The sequence below is a fragment of the Asterias rubens genome, chromosome 19 (genome assembly GCF_902459465.1).
Source record: "Asterias rubens chromosome 19, eAstRub1.3, whole genome shotgun sequence".
Taxonomy (NCBI): domain Eukaryota; kingdom Metazoa; phylum Echinodermata; class Asteroidea; order Forcipulatida; family Asteriidae; genus Asterias; species Asterias rubens.
The window spans coordinates 2,923,870-2,939,392 of record NC_047080.1 but is presented as its reverse complement, the minus strand read 5'-3'; the positions used below and the strand labels follow the sequence as shown (position 1 = coordinate 2,939,392).

Here is a 15,523-nt window from a genome sequence, read left to right as displayed (position 1 = left end):
GTATACAATACATTTTTATTTATGACTAAAACAATCGATCGCCTCTAAACAAAACCACTGTATACAATCCCTTTAAACGGCATCAGTGGAAACCCTACTGGGTTAGTGTAGGGCAGAAGTTGTGCACATTGTGTTTTCTAAACATTGATGAACGGTCTCCCTGAGGATCCGTATTGCAGGTGGCTCACCGCTGTACTTTAGGCGGTAACAGATTTACCGGGAAGCAGAAATGCATTTAGGTGATGACTATCTTCAATCAAGTAAAAACGACATTGGATCTGTGTTGTTTCTTATCTGCAAAAGCTGAAGCAAAACGCTAATGAGCTTGAATGTCATTGTTACGTTGTTGTGTAGTTCATCTTATCCCAGTTACAGCTGTTTCTTCATGGATTGTGTCTGTCTCTTTTTTTTTTTTTTTTTTTTTTTTTTTTGTAGCTGATTACGTTTATTTATAGAGGAATATCACTGTTGTTATTAGTAGATGTTAGATTAGCATCGGGAATATATGATATTATTTTTTGGTTTTTACCCATACACTGTTGTTATTGTTCTTTGTGAGTCGGCATCATGATAATAATAAACAGTTTATCGCGATAGAGGGCGGTAGTCACTTTGGCCGTTAGTTTTGAAGTCGGACGTTCAGGCTATTAAACGTTGTGGCATAAGACGGGAAAGTAGTCCTACTCTAAATGCAAATGGCCAAGAAATGTGACAGAGGGCGCTTTGATTCGTATCCTTGGCTGTTTTGCCCTCTTTGCTGAAGGGTTGATATTGATACCCGTCCAGTTTCTCATAATCATTTAGGTTAAGATAGTGTTTGTTTATTCAACTTCTTGGTTATTTGTTTGCACTTTCCTGTTTTGATAACAGTCTACCAAAACTCTGTAGATGGTAAAGTAGACACCAGTATGAAAACTTGATAGTGCCATAATAAACGTAGCGACAGTGGAGCAAGCAGGTTTCAAAAGGGGATCTGAAAAAAATATCCCCGCGGTCTCACCCCCACCTACACAAACCAATGACGCAACCATCAGAACGGCTTCCTCGGTCACCCCAAATATATCCACCCACCACACACCCTACGGTCACAGTAACCCAACTGGCAGAGATATATTATATTAAACTGACATGGGCCCCACCCACACCTCGCAAACATTTATTTTTTGCAAACCTATGGTATCAAGTCAAGAGTCTCAAAATGTCACTGAACTGGACAGCGCCATCATTTATTTACCGTTTGATCATCCCCATACATTAATCTCTGAAACAGAAATAATGTATGGAAGTAAAGGGATCTCTACAAAGAATCTTTTTATATCTTTCTGTTCTTTTCTCCTTTCTTGTAAGAAAGAGTCCCTTCAACTTTATTTAAAGTCACGAACGTCTTGTTCTCCAACTGCGGTTTGCATTGTACTTGAATAAGTTTGCTTATTGACCAATGGGCGTAATGAACTTTGAAGTGTAAAAGGCAAACTGTTCAAATGGTGAGTACTACACTCAGTTGTGAGGTTGGTGCGAGGTTATAGTGGATCCAGTGTGGATCGTTGATGTCCCGAAGCAGGGCTCAATGATACTCACGACTCCGACAATAGCCGTTGATAAATGAAAATTCCTAAACCAGCGGCTAGCCCGAACATACACTGGTCCCCTGGAAGACAGGTCCCCACCACTAGATCTAGTGATTCCATTGGTCCAGATACATTTGGTATCATTGGATACGTGCAGTGACATGATGCCCAAACAGTACATGCAGTACTGCCGCCTGAAATGTGAAATGTTGGAGGTCATAGGTTAAACTACACGCTGTTTCTGATGCCGGTCTCTGGCGTTATTCACGAGCCTCGAAGAATGACGTCAGACATTCAGGCTAGCCCGAACATGCTTTAACGTTTAATCATTCCATTGAGGAAAGAACCTCCATGATCATTCCAAGGCACAGTGGCTTGTGTTTGGATTTCAAGAGAGGGCGCCAAACGCATTTTCCAATCGTCTGGTTTGACTGCGAGTCAATGATATAGTTTACTATGTTCCAACTGTCAATTGTAAAATTTAGTGAGGAGCGCCATCTAGCGTTAGTGATCGGCAAACGCATTTTCCAATCGTCTGGTTTGACTGCGAGTCAATGATATAATTTATGTGCCAACTGTCAATTGTCAGTTTTAGTGAGGAGCGCCATCTAGCGTTAGTGATCGGCAGTCGATCACAAAATAAGCTAAATTCACGGCGGATATTTCTGGGATTTGTACATACTAAATGCTATCCATCCTTGTCCGGTGTTTTCTTTCCGCTTTGCAGCGGTTTACATTGCAGCGGTTTACATTCGAAGAAAAAAAGAAGAAAAAAACATGAATCTAATGTTTAGTTTTTTCAATTCTCGATATCGAGAATAACGGATTTATTTTAAACACATGTCCAAGACACGGCGAAACGTGCGAAAACAAGGCTGGGTTTCCCATTATTTTCTCCCGACTCCGATAACAGATTGAGCTTAAATTTTCACAGGTTTGTTATTTTGTATATAAGTTGTGAAACACCGAATATGGGCCTTTAGACAATACTACCGATGTTGTGCGATTGCTTCAACAGATGTAATTCAATGAATTGATTTCTTTGGTTTTACCCTTACATCAATGTGTGTTAGCACTGTATACTCGGTACTTTTGCTTGAACAGATGTAATTCAATGAATTGATTTCTTTGGTTAGCACTGTATACTCGGTACTTTTCAATGCTCTGTGAAAAGGGTGATTATAATAGAGAAACTTAAAACCAATTTAACTAAACATTGATGTCTTGTTATTGACGATCAATGTCTCACGATTCCAAAGTATTGCTGCAGTCAATGAACATTGTATGTACTGCATAGTGCTCTAACGTGTAAACGGTGTCAACTCAGCATGATGCTGTGCTAATGGGGAAACGAGCGGTGTGGTTGGGAACTTTCTTTTGTATAGAACGTTTCTTGACAGAACGATTAACTTAGCAGGTTTCAGTTATTACTGTTTTATTTTTGGACCGATGGCAAATTTATCAAGGCTACGGTTAAGTACCTATAACGAGCCTTCCGATCTGTTTTATTTCATCATTTGTTTCTCCAGATTGTGTCAGGAATATTCGCTATTATTTTTAAGATGCTTATCCGGAAGAAATGCACGACTGACTTGTCTGGCATTTGGACTTTATAGCTGCGAGAGGCTACATAATTGAAAGAACGCTATTACCTTTTAGGAAGTTGGAAAGCTTCATAAATAATGCACAGCGTGGCCTTTTGACACCTTGTCCCATGAGCATAATTATTTTACTGATAGACACTTTGAAGGTCGGGGTTTGTGTCATGAATGCTGTACACGTCCATGCTTCAATGTCGTTATTTTGTCCATCGTTCATAACTTAACATGGCACTCGGCAGTGCCGTTGGGCCCACTTGAGCGAACCCTGATGGGCTTAGTAGCGGGTCTACGACCTTGCCTTGTCCCTGACATTGTTGGTGTTTTCGTTTTTGTTTTTACTGACTGTTTTTGCCCAATGTGTTGTGGTTGACAGGTCATTGTTGCTAACCATTCAATCATTCATTGATGGTTTTTTTCCATTTCATTCATCCATGGCAACCAAAAACTGAGTTGCGGACGTTTTGCACATCAAGTCAGAAGGTACTAAAGAAAGCTACTTTAAAAATGAGACAGAAAATTGTTGTCATCTATTGTTGTTGTTGTTGTTGTTTACATGAGGCTGCTGCTGCCATGGTAATTATGCTGCTGCCGCTGCTGCTGCTGTTGCTGCTTTTGCTGATGCTGTTAATGATGGTGTTGCTTTTGTTGTTGTTGTTGTTGTTGTTGCTGCTGCAGTAAACAAACAAGAGTTATGACAGTCGTTCACAATGAGGTGGTCTATTTATAAAAGGGTATCACCCACCATGCACTCGTGATGTCAGGTTCAGAAACAACATGGTGACCAGCAGGTTTAGATAAAAGTTCATGTCCTATTCAGCGAGACACGTATACGAGTGTGACGTCATCAGTTCTGCTCTCTGTTGAGGGGACTGACATAGCCTATCTAACGTGTCTACCGCAAGAACGACGGCTCAGCTATGGTTGTTTTTTCCATTGACACGGAATGCTCGTACCAGGTGCTGTTTTCGTTTGTAGAATAATTTATGGTGAAATACAATTATCACTAATGCGAATAGCATTGTTTAATGAAACGCGTCATGACGTCATAACGCTTTAATCAGGTCATTTCCCCATAGCGAGCAGCGGGCACTGGCTGCAGTGGTAAGCAGCATCCGTAGTTCAACGCAATCATAACAGATCCGCTCACAACTTCCAATATATCCACATCAGCTCTCGTGATTGGTCGAGCGATTTACGCTGCGTCTCTCTTCACCGGGGCGGGGTATAAGTGATACATACATCACCACACTATAGTTAAAATTGTGTCTTTACATTGCCTCTGATGTGTGGATGCGTGATAATAACCGAGTGCTGAAAACACGAGAAGAGGCTGTGGTTCCGTTTGGTCTTTATACACACCTCTAAACCATGGATATCTTCCGGGTGGATAAGAGAATATCTGCGGTTGCGAAACAGGGGTGCTCCTCCTCTGCCGGATCTTTGAAACTGAAGGAAGCCGAGCTGGAAGCCTTGGACCAACTGAGTCCGCTGGTACGACGCAGGTGTTTCAGGTAAAGTTACCCTCAAATGCTGTTTGTCAAACTTGTCAATAGGAACATGCGTTAAATCATGAAGTTTTTGCGTTTGTCTTTGAACCATGCGTTCGAGCCTGATGTTTGTGGTTTAGGCTCTGCCGTATTGGGTGTAGATTGTGTTTGACGAGCAGCCGTGATGGTTTGGGCATTACTCTTAGTCTTAGACTCAACACTGAACGGAGGTTATACAGTGCATAACATTTTCGAGTCGCATGGTTAATTGTCATTAAATGTTTATGTATGTATACAAAATGTATACAGTGAAGCATGAAGCTCTTAAACAGAAATAATATAAACAATGAATAGAATTAACATAGTTTACAGTAATGTTTGGCCTTTGGAGGGAAACGACGCTGAGCAAAGGAGGAAATGAACGATCTGATATCATTCACTGTTTTTGCAGTCATGTTTTTTTAAATTGTTTTTTTTAATGTGTTTCCGTAATAAACTGCCATGACCTGTCTTGAGCCCGGATTGCTATTCGACCCGTTGTGTATAGTGACAGCAGGGATCCCCTTTCAGGGATCTGGTACTACCCGGGGAGCAGAGACCTCGAACAAACAATTTATGACAAGATGATTTATTATGATGATTACGCCGTAATCAAACACCATGAATGTTGGTTGTTTCATTCTCGCAAAAGTATCATGACTTATTATGATTTGTAATTTTTCTTCTGCTCAAATTTAATGTTCATAAAAAAGAAAGTCAGCGTGGGTGTTTTGACGTTATACAACTTGACCATTGGACTGTGAACTTCTTATTAAAGGAACATTGCAACATTGGTTTTTCTAGCAACAAAGTTGCTGGCAGTGTAAGCACAGTATTTTATGTAATCCACCATATACATAAACTGACAAACCTGTAGAAGTTAGAGATCGATCGGCTATCTGGGTCACGACAGAATAGTGAACGATTATATATTTTGCAATGCATTGATGCCAAAACATAAATGAATAAAACACAATACTGAGCGATAAACTCAAAACGCAAAATTAGATTATTTATTTCTCATCAAACATAACATTTCAGACAGAAATATTTCAAGGGATGTTTTCTAGTATCATCATCATTAGACCGTGTAAGTTTTATGTAAATCTGTGATCTTCACGAGTTTTGTTTCTTACCACTTCTGTTACGTTCCTTTAAACGAAAGCAAATTAATGTTGTTGTGCTATCTTTTAGCGACATTAACATATTTTGTTGCCGACTGTTTTTTTTTTTTTTTTTCGATTATAGAGTTCTCGACATCTAGAACAAATCATGTGTGTTTTCTTCCGTACCATGAAAACCCCAGTGATTCAATTGACACGCAACATATAAGACCTTGCTTACCATAATTATAAATTGCACATTAAAACGAAAGGCTTCTATCCAAACTCCTAATTCCCTGGTTGGCTTTCACAGATTAGCTTCGATTGCTAATTAATTGATACCGTTCAACGACTCTGAATGAACCTGATTTGCTTTAGCTTGAAGGTTGGATTTAGTATGACGCAGTCCCATCGGAGTTTCAATGGATTATAGCAGAACTTCTAGGTATGTTATTGTTCCATACAGACACTGACACTGAGGGGATTCTGTCTGTCCATGTGGATTTTACCAAACAGCGGTTCAGGCTCGAGACTCTGGGCTACGATTGAAAAAGAGGCACAGTGAAAAGTGCACACTACTACAAAATGTTGAGTTAAAGAAGCTATGTCAGATTTTTTGCCGATTTGACCCCAACATTTTGGTTTAAAATTCAATAGGTATTTTGATGGGGGTCGAGAAAGTTACAAGCTTTCATTTGAGCCATTGCTCAAAAAAGTCCGCCAATTATTAGCAGCAGTGAAATAAAGTGCTCTAATATAGACCAATTTTTATATCTTTTATAAGAAACGTTTTAAATTGTTGTCATGGTTCCTGACAATTAAAAGTAAAAGTTAAACTTTTTATCGTTAGAGCGGGTGATACTCTTTGAAATACCATTCACTCAAAACAAAAAATGTTTTAATGTTTGGGGCCAAGCATCTTTAAATTGTATGTGAAGTAATACGTGAGGAGTGTAGGGCATCTGGTTGCACTCACTCTGTGGACATCCCTGAGATCTACAAGGTAAATCATATTCTTCAACGCTTGTGAAAACCTTGTGTGGACATGTGTAGCTCCACATGGTGTTTAGAACACTGCCTTGTATAAAAGACCTATTAAGTTCAGGTCGACAATGCTTATCCATGGATCTGTGTTGCATTCTTTTGTTCTGTACACTTTCTCCTACTGGTGAAAACACTGTGTGGACTTGTTTTATAGTCAACATAGTTTTTAAAAGCCCTGCTTTGTGAGGACCTCACTTCGTATGATAGCCCAACCGTATTTATAGTAGTGTGCAGGTCGCCAGGTGATTTGTGCAAATAGGAAGTGTGTTGTAGTACTACGTAAACGAGCTCTTAAATTGTTTTGAAGCAACATGAAAATATGCCATGGTTACATGTTGCAGCATCCAATACCGCATCTGTTTAGTGTTGAGTGTTTTTTTTTTATAACCATCGAGTATGTTGTCGTATTTCCGCTGTACGTACAAGATAACATCAAGATGATCGGGGTGTTGTACTTTATATTAAACAAGGAATTGTGTGTTGAATTCAAACGCCAGAGAAAACGAAAGGATATAAACTTCCTTCGACCAGTTGAAATCTATCGGGGCTTCCTTGTTGTATAAAAAACGTTAAAGGTGTCAGGTCGTCGGGTTTCACTATGCAGAAAAAAAATCACAGAAAATTGACGTTGCAATATTATTAACGTATGTGTAATCGTCTGACGAGGATTTCGCTAATGGCACCATACTGCACTGCTCTTACAATGTGTTTCGGAATTTTTGGTCTTTACTTGGAGTAAGAGACCCTTTCAGATGACGTCACAGTTTTTAGTGCCGTATTGAGTCATCCATTACCCTCCGGTAGCTGTCATGGCGGCGTCCACGAGTCGAGTACAACTAGCGGCAAACGCGTGGATCGTATGAGTTGTTTTTTATGCAAGCAGAGTGTGACCTGCCTAAAGTTGTACCCATGAATACATGTAAAGATGGGGCAAGAGATTATGTGACTACACAGAAAAGAATCGTAATATAAACAATTTGGGGGTCACTGCTGAGAGAACTACAGTTCTCGCCAGGGTACTCGCGGCGGTATCTGACAGGTCACCCGGAAAACTGAACACGCCGGAAAGCTAAAACCGTTCGAACAACGTGCTGATATGTCCGACTACGTCACCCGGAAAACGGCGGAAGACTGAAACCACCACACCGGTACCTGTTGGATGGCCCAGCAGTTCTACTTTAAACCCCTTTAAGCCAGTTTGGCTGCTGGGCGCTGCCTCTCAATTTGTTTTCTTTGTAGTGCTTTTCAATTGTGATTTTTTTTCTTCTAAATAAAGGGAATCCTTGAAATAAACATCGGGACGGTTTTTGAGGATGGCATTTTATGTGCAGACAAGAAAGTTGACACCGACCACTGTAGAGCTCATGCAGCTTGTTTTCAAACAGGTCAAAGTTTAGATTATGGAGCGCCGAATCGTTCAAATAGAAACAGCGGCAAGATGCTATGCATTCAGACTACAAGCTAATACATTATCAAATTTGACATGTCATTATTGTTGCAAATACTATGAGAGTATTTCAGGTGGATATATTTCTCCAGGGGATCAGAGCTTTCAGCGTTATTAAGCGCGCTGTCAAATTCCTCGTCATTCTCGGGATTTCTGTCTTAAGTTCTCAATACAATCCCCCTTTAAAGTTAAGTCTCTGCTAAACTCCTCTCTAAAGCCTAGCCGTTGCAAGGCCAGAATTAATAACATCTTGGACCAATCGATTGGAATTTTAAGGGAATATTTCCCGCTGGAGTATGGTTCAATGGCGAGAATTTGAACAAGGGGCTTTCGGAAGGTTTGGCAGACACAGTGTTTGCAATGAAAACAGACATTTGCCATTTGGGTGTTATGCTAGTGTGGCAATGTCGTTTACACATGCCTTGTTGTGTTGAACCTTATAACATGTAATGTTAAAAAAAAAAAACTCATTGAATTTTGTTTATCCACCGTCAATGTTTGAGTGTAGACATAACATACGTTGTAAATTATTTTTAGATTGAGATTTTAGTAACTCGATGCAGCAGCTCACATTATACGTACTCTGTGGGTAACACATCATAAATTGAATAAATTTAAATTAAAAGTATTTTTCCAGACATCATTCTCTCATTTGAAAAACTAAATCCTTTAAAGCTATGGAATGTTGTATTCCAACAGTATAGGTCGTAGCTCTCGTTAAAATGAGCGGTATATGTTTGGTGCTCACTCTTTAAGTTAATAGCATTATATAATACATTACTTTTCGATAGCAAACCATTTGATAATTATTTCACTTGGGGTCATTGACAAATTCATAAGCTGTGATCACCCATTTTTTTTATCTGAGGTACGTTACTGTCATACACGTTTCTAAAACAACCGAACAGTTTTAAAAACCGACGGTAAATTTTTTCTTTTTGAAAATCATTTCACGAAGTAAAGAATTTGATTCCCTCGACAGCTAGATTAAGAGTTGTGTATTTCAATTGTCCAATTTTTCACAGGATAGTAACAAGATTGAACTAATCGAACGACTTAAAAACGAAACAAGAGACATACTATATCTTTGAAAAGAATTCCCTTTACGAAGAACGTTGTAAGATTCCCTTGACAGCTACAGAAAGAATTGTGTATTTCAGAAGTATCCCGTTAAGGGACATGAAAGCTGACACGGTAGTCCACCTGTCATCATGTCACATTGTCAAAGAAAATGTCAAGTCGGCAAGAGCACTGTGGTGGATCAACGTCCCTTAATCCGTTTCGAATTCAGAGGTTTCTTGAAAACAATGTCTTAAAGGAAGGATTCACATGATTTTTTGGAAAAGGACTTTTCAAAAAAAAAGAGGAGCCTGACTCAAAAATGGAATTAATTTTTTAACATCTCAGAACTTTCGTTTAGGCAATGAGTTGCAATGAGTTTCAATGTGTTTTGTACACACTTAAGAAATATTGACATCTGTTCGTATGATTAATAGGTGTAAAGTGACTTTAGATAGGAAATACGTTCATAAAAACCTCAAAACAGCATACTTTACTTACCTTTAAGGCAACGAGTTACAACTGTGTCTGTACACACCTGTCAGAAATATTGACATGTAATGTTCGTATGATTGAAGGTACAACGTGGCTTTGGATGGGAAATAGTTTTAACTAAAACCTCAAAACGGTATAAAACTAACCTTTTAGGCAACGACTCACAAAGGTGTTTGGGTGTTTGCACACAAGAAACGTTGACATGTCGGTATGATGAATAGGTACAAGGTGGCTTTGGATAAGGAATAGGTTCATTAGAAACCTCAAAACAGTATCTTGCTTACTATTCATTTAAGGCAACGAGGTGTTTGTAAAGAAACACTTAAGAAATATTGACAGGTAGTGTTCGTATGATACACTAATTGTTGCTGTGAATGAAGACTTGTTTGGTGGAAAGTAAACGTCTGGCAGAAGCAAAGACCTAAGCACTACAGCATTATATCCTCCACTTGATATATGCCATTCATTAAACAGTCAATCGGGATTACAGTCACCAAGCTGCAGCTAACCAGGCAGAAATTATTGCCACAGTAATGAGGCTCGCTGAGGACGGAAGATACAAAACATCTTAGATGGATTTAGGGGAGGATACAGTAGGGGACCAATAGCTCGTCAGAGCTACTGGCTACATGGGGATTTTCTTTGAAGTCAAAGGAACAAGTAGTTTTTAATAAAGTAACTACAACTGTGATTACCAAGTATTGTATTGCCCAAAGCTTTTCCATCTAAAAAAGGTACTTTCGAAGGTATCCTTCACGGTCACGATCATTTTTTGCTGTCGGATGTTGCCACTGAAAATATTGTACTCTGGTGTAAAAGGTTACTTGATTTGGTATTTTGTTTTGAGAAGATATATATCTTTGTACTCTTCATGGTAATTTCGTAGATTTTGAAATGTTGTTCCACCCTTACACTACTGTGGTTTAGTATGAACAAACTGAGATATTCCTATGATGTCCCAATGATGTCAAAGTAAAGATTGGTATATCTTATAAGTTTACTTGATGTTGGTGTTTTGTTTTGAGGAGGTATACCTTTGTACCCTTCCATGATTGTTTTCGTACATTTTAAAAATGTTGTTCCAACGTTACTGTTGTCGTTTAGTATGAAAAAAGCTGTTCCATGATGTCAAAGTGACGATTTACAGGATTTCACGCCTGTACATCAAAGTCCTTGTAAAATGATGAGCCGGAAACAATAACGCCAGTTTTCCCCTTTGGGGGCTAATACAACAGTGACGTCACGAGCCTCTTTATCAAGAGAGGACATTATTTCTGAACATTTTTCTGTCACAACACACTTTGTTTTTTGTCTGGTAATTTTCAATCTCTTCCGAGTCGTTGTGTTTTTCCCCAAATGAAAATGTCAGGGGAGGGTAAGGTGCGACCTAAGCAAGGCGATGGCACAGTGTGGGATGTGATGGATTAATATAAAGCACTGGGTGTTGAGCAGAGAGCACCGTTAATAATGCATCACAATTTAAAAAACGAAAATTGGCAAAACAAACTGTACCAGAACCTTGGGAGCAAGCAGTGCAAAATAGAAGGATGAAACCCATTATTGGCGTTTACATAAATGCATGTTTTGGCAACAACAGCTTACTGAATCTGATATTACTTTCAATTTTTTTTATAAAATAACTTCGATATTTTTTTTTTACGAACAAGGGTCTGTTTGGCACACTGCACATGCCCATTACGTTAGGTAGGCGATGGGATTGTTTGTGCAATGTTGTGACATGAATTCATTTATTTATTCAAAGAGTACCTTGGAAATGTCCGAAACGGTAATAGATTTGCAACTATATACGCAGATTGTCCTACTTGTATGATAAAATGGTAATTATTTGAACCAAAATCCCCTTCCTAATCCCCGGGCTTTGAGATCATAAAGGAAAGTCTAGTGCACTTTCAGGGACGTGTCTGTGAATTCATTTACAAAATCAAATCATGTGTGACAGTAAAATGGTAAAAGTTCATGAATCATAAGCAGTGATCGGGTAACAATACGAATAAATTTGTAACTGAAGAAGGCCCTTTATAAGCTCGACACTGGTGTCCATTGACATGATTAATTTAACCGTCTGAGATAGACTTTCAAACATAATAATACATTTAAGTATAGCGACCTCGGCCAAAGGTAAGGCCGTATCCGAATTGCCCTCTAATCTAAAGCTACGGCTGTTTCTAAGTGTGTTGCTTAAAGGCAGTGGACACTATTGGTAATTACTCAAAATAATTATGAGCATAAAACCTTACTTGGTAACGAATAATGGTGAGAGGCTGGTAGTATAAAACATTGTGAAAAACGGCTCCCTCTGAAGTGATGTAGTTTTCGAGAAAGAAGTAATTTTCCACGAATTTGATTTCGAGACCTCAGATTTAGAATTTGAGGTCTCGAAATCAAGCATCTGAAACACACAACTTCGTGTGACAAGGGTTTTTTCTTTATTTCAAAACTTCAACGACCAATTGAGCTCAAACTTTCACAGGCTTGATATTTTATGCATATGTTGAGACACACCAAGTGAGATGACTGGTTTTTGACAATTACCAATAGTGTCAAGTGTCTTTAAGGACGTCCTAACCTCAACGCATGATGACACAGACATCTAGATTTAGCCCTAGCTGTATCCGCCAGTTTGTACACGGCCTAAGGCCGTTGCTTATTGGCCCATCATGTACGTTCCCATTGTTTTATTGCTGTTTAACATCCAAGATGGCGGCGTGATGACGTCATTGCATAAGGTCTGTACCAACCTCGTTTCCAGTGGTGTATTGCTTTGTGTAATTAAGTCATACATTAGTGAATCAGAGACACTAAAATGGGGGGGGGGGGGCTGAAAAATTGAAGACAAAGACTAAATATTATTTAATATTAGTCATAAAAGGTTAGTCATACATTTAAGAATGATCATGGATATAATTTCTTAAAGCAGGCTTTACATACCTTTAAGTCGAAGATTACGTTTTAGCTAAAGTTTGCAACCGTTTTCCCACGACCAGCAAACAGCAAGTGTAAACCTATTGCTACATAAAATGCTATACCATAGGTTACACATTGACGTATCAAACGCCAGGCGCGTGTATGGTATCAGCAAAGTAAACTGAAAGTGTTTTTGAAAAAAACGATCATTAACGATGTAAGCAAACTCTCGCTTTCAAAACAATGAAACCGCCGTGATATTTTTTGGAAAACAACACTGCCTGGATAAACAGTTCTGTTTATGCAGTGAGCTTGAGGGAACTGTTTATTTAGAAAGCTGTCAATATCACTGAAAATGGGATTGTTTCATATATGTAGGTGTTTGTCGAGTATAGCCTCTGAATGATAGGTGTTGAATGTCTCACCGAAACCACGGCTTAAGTTCCCGATGGGAGATACGCGTTAGCGAGTCCACTATTTATCGTTTCGTAGAACGGATTGAGTTGCAAGACTTTAGAATTTAATAGGAAATCTTTAAAGGTTACCAGCCAATGTACCGTGTTATATAAATTACTTGGCTGTCCCGTATAACGGATTGATTTTGGGGACTTTTGAGTAGTTGCGAAAGCTTCAAAGGTTACCAGCCAATGTTTCATGTTATATACATTACTTGTGGCTGGCCCTGCCGTAAATTGTTGCCGAGGGAATGCTTTCGTTCCGGGATTTTCTTACGGCTGCTTTTGGAAAGTGGGCCGTTACACTATCAGTAGAGTTAATAGGTCCTTGGATCACGATGCATCTATTCATTGCTGATAATGTGACCTTAAAATGAAAGGACGGATGTGCAGAACACAAAGACTCAAGTCGTGTTTTTTTTCTTGCCCGAGCAATTTTCCACTTGCGCGAAATTTCATTAAAATATCGCCGAGATGCTATTAACAGGGCGACCATTTATAGGAGCGCGGTGATATGATCGTGTTTTAAAGGAATGATATATCCGAGGACAATAGTCAAGTCAACAAAATGCTTTTAAAGTCTAACTCGAAGGAAGTAGTTGTGAAACATATCGCACAAACTATAGTGGAGAGGAGGAAGGGTATTGGGATGTATAAAATAACCGAGTGGTCGGGCTTCGAGCACGTACCACTTGCAGGAAGGTGACCCTGTCGAGGACTACGCTAGCTGGGGCAAGTGTAAGGAAAACCGATCCTAACGAACATTGGCAGGGAAGGCACGTTTGGAGCTATAGCTTCCTCAAAACCCCGTCGGGTAGTCTATGGTGGCTTTAAAGGGACATCGCAAACAAATATTGACGTTAATATGTATTTGCAATGTCCCTTTAAAGCCACCATACAAAACCGAACCTGACAAATGTTGACAGGGAAAGCACGTTCGGAGCTACGGTTCCTGCATTCAAACCAAAACCCCATCGGCTTGTTACCCATTCGGATCAATACATCCACGCGCTTGCATTTTTGTCACAAACGGCACCTACACTGCTAAACATTCCCATAAATTTACGGACTCCGTAATGTGTAATATTCCGTATTTTCGCCGTAATTGTACTGACTTTTCGTAAATGCAACTATTAATTACGCCAATTAGCGTAATAACACTCAACCACATTTGCCCAAACACCTACACGTAGTATAATACATGTACGTACAGTAGATAGTGTTGTTTCACCCACAACCGTTTACACAATGTACGAACTCATGTAATGGTCTTTTTTTTTTAAATGAAGAACTTTTCCGGTTTATTTTTGCCACCAGCAAAATTAAGCGTTCCATATTCATGCAGCCCTTCGGCTTGTTACCCCCTTATGATCAATACATCAACGCGTTTGCATTTTGTCAGATGCGGAACCTATACACACCTAGCCGGAGGAAGTTGGAACTGTGAGACGGGGTTTCTAGACCGGGGATGTTGATCAAACTGGCTGGGAAAACAAGCGAGCGCGACTTGGAATTTTAACTGGTTACGCCCAGCAAAGAATACTAGGGGTAGATCGATGACAAGGGAGGCTGTGGGTTGAAATGTATGTATCTACACCACAAATCAGAGGGCGGGACCGCATCAATTATATAACATAATCGATTCTGTCCGAAAGCTGTATTTTTGGTAATTATGTTAATTTATGTAAGATCTTCGTGAAATCAATTCTTCTTGAATGTTGGTGCTTTTGACTCGTTGACCTGTTCCAATATAAACTGTCTTCAGTTATATTTAGGGTAACTTTACAAATAAGAAGCCGAACTGACTATGTAAAGGCCGGTTTAAAGTCGGTCGCGCGATGGTCTCGCGACGGAAATCTTGCGCGCAATCTTTAAGACTGAGGCCTAAAAACCGTTTCTTTTTATGATCGCGCGTTAAGATTTCCGACGCCCGACCATCGCGCGACCGACTATAACTCGGCCTTCAGAGTAGTTGATTCAGCCTGGATCAGTTTTGGAGTTTCGTATGTCATATTCCATATTTTAAGGGGAAAACTTCCCCTTTTTAAAGTTAATTTCTGAGTACGGTTGTAATTGCCGTGTAGCAAGGGATCACACCCAAGTTTACTATTCAACAACCTGGGAAGCAACATCATAGGGATCACTTTAAAGGGGTGCTCTTTTTTTTATATCTAAAATAATATCATAATATCAAGTAATTAACCACAAGGGAAACTGACTGAAAAAAAATTACGCAGTCGGTTTCCCTTGTTGTTCATTACCAGACAGTTATATACTCAAAATACATCAGCCTCTTAAAG

The 15,523-nt window shown here is 39.4% G+C and overlaps 1 protein-coding gene across 2 annotated transcripts in view; it reads left to right on the top strand.

The window, feature by feature from the left end:
- The first annotated feature begins 4,331 nt into the window (after positions 1 to 4,331).
- Positions 4,332 to 15,523, top strand: part of LOC117303104 (GTPase-activating Rap/Ran-GAP domain-like protein 3) — a 73,932-nt gene continuing 62,740 nt past the window's right edge. For both annotated transcript variants that reach the window (XM_033787194.1, XM_033787193.1), the window contains exon 1: positions 4,332 to 4,680. In XM_033787194.1, coding sequence (XP_033643085.1) covers positions 4,538 to 4,680 — 143 coding nt within the window. In that variant the 5' untranslated portion in view covers positions 4,332 to 4,537. The remainder of the gene's footprint in view (positions 4,681 to 15,523) is intronic.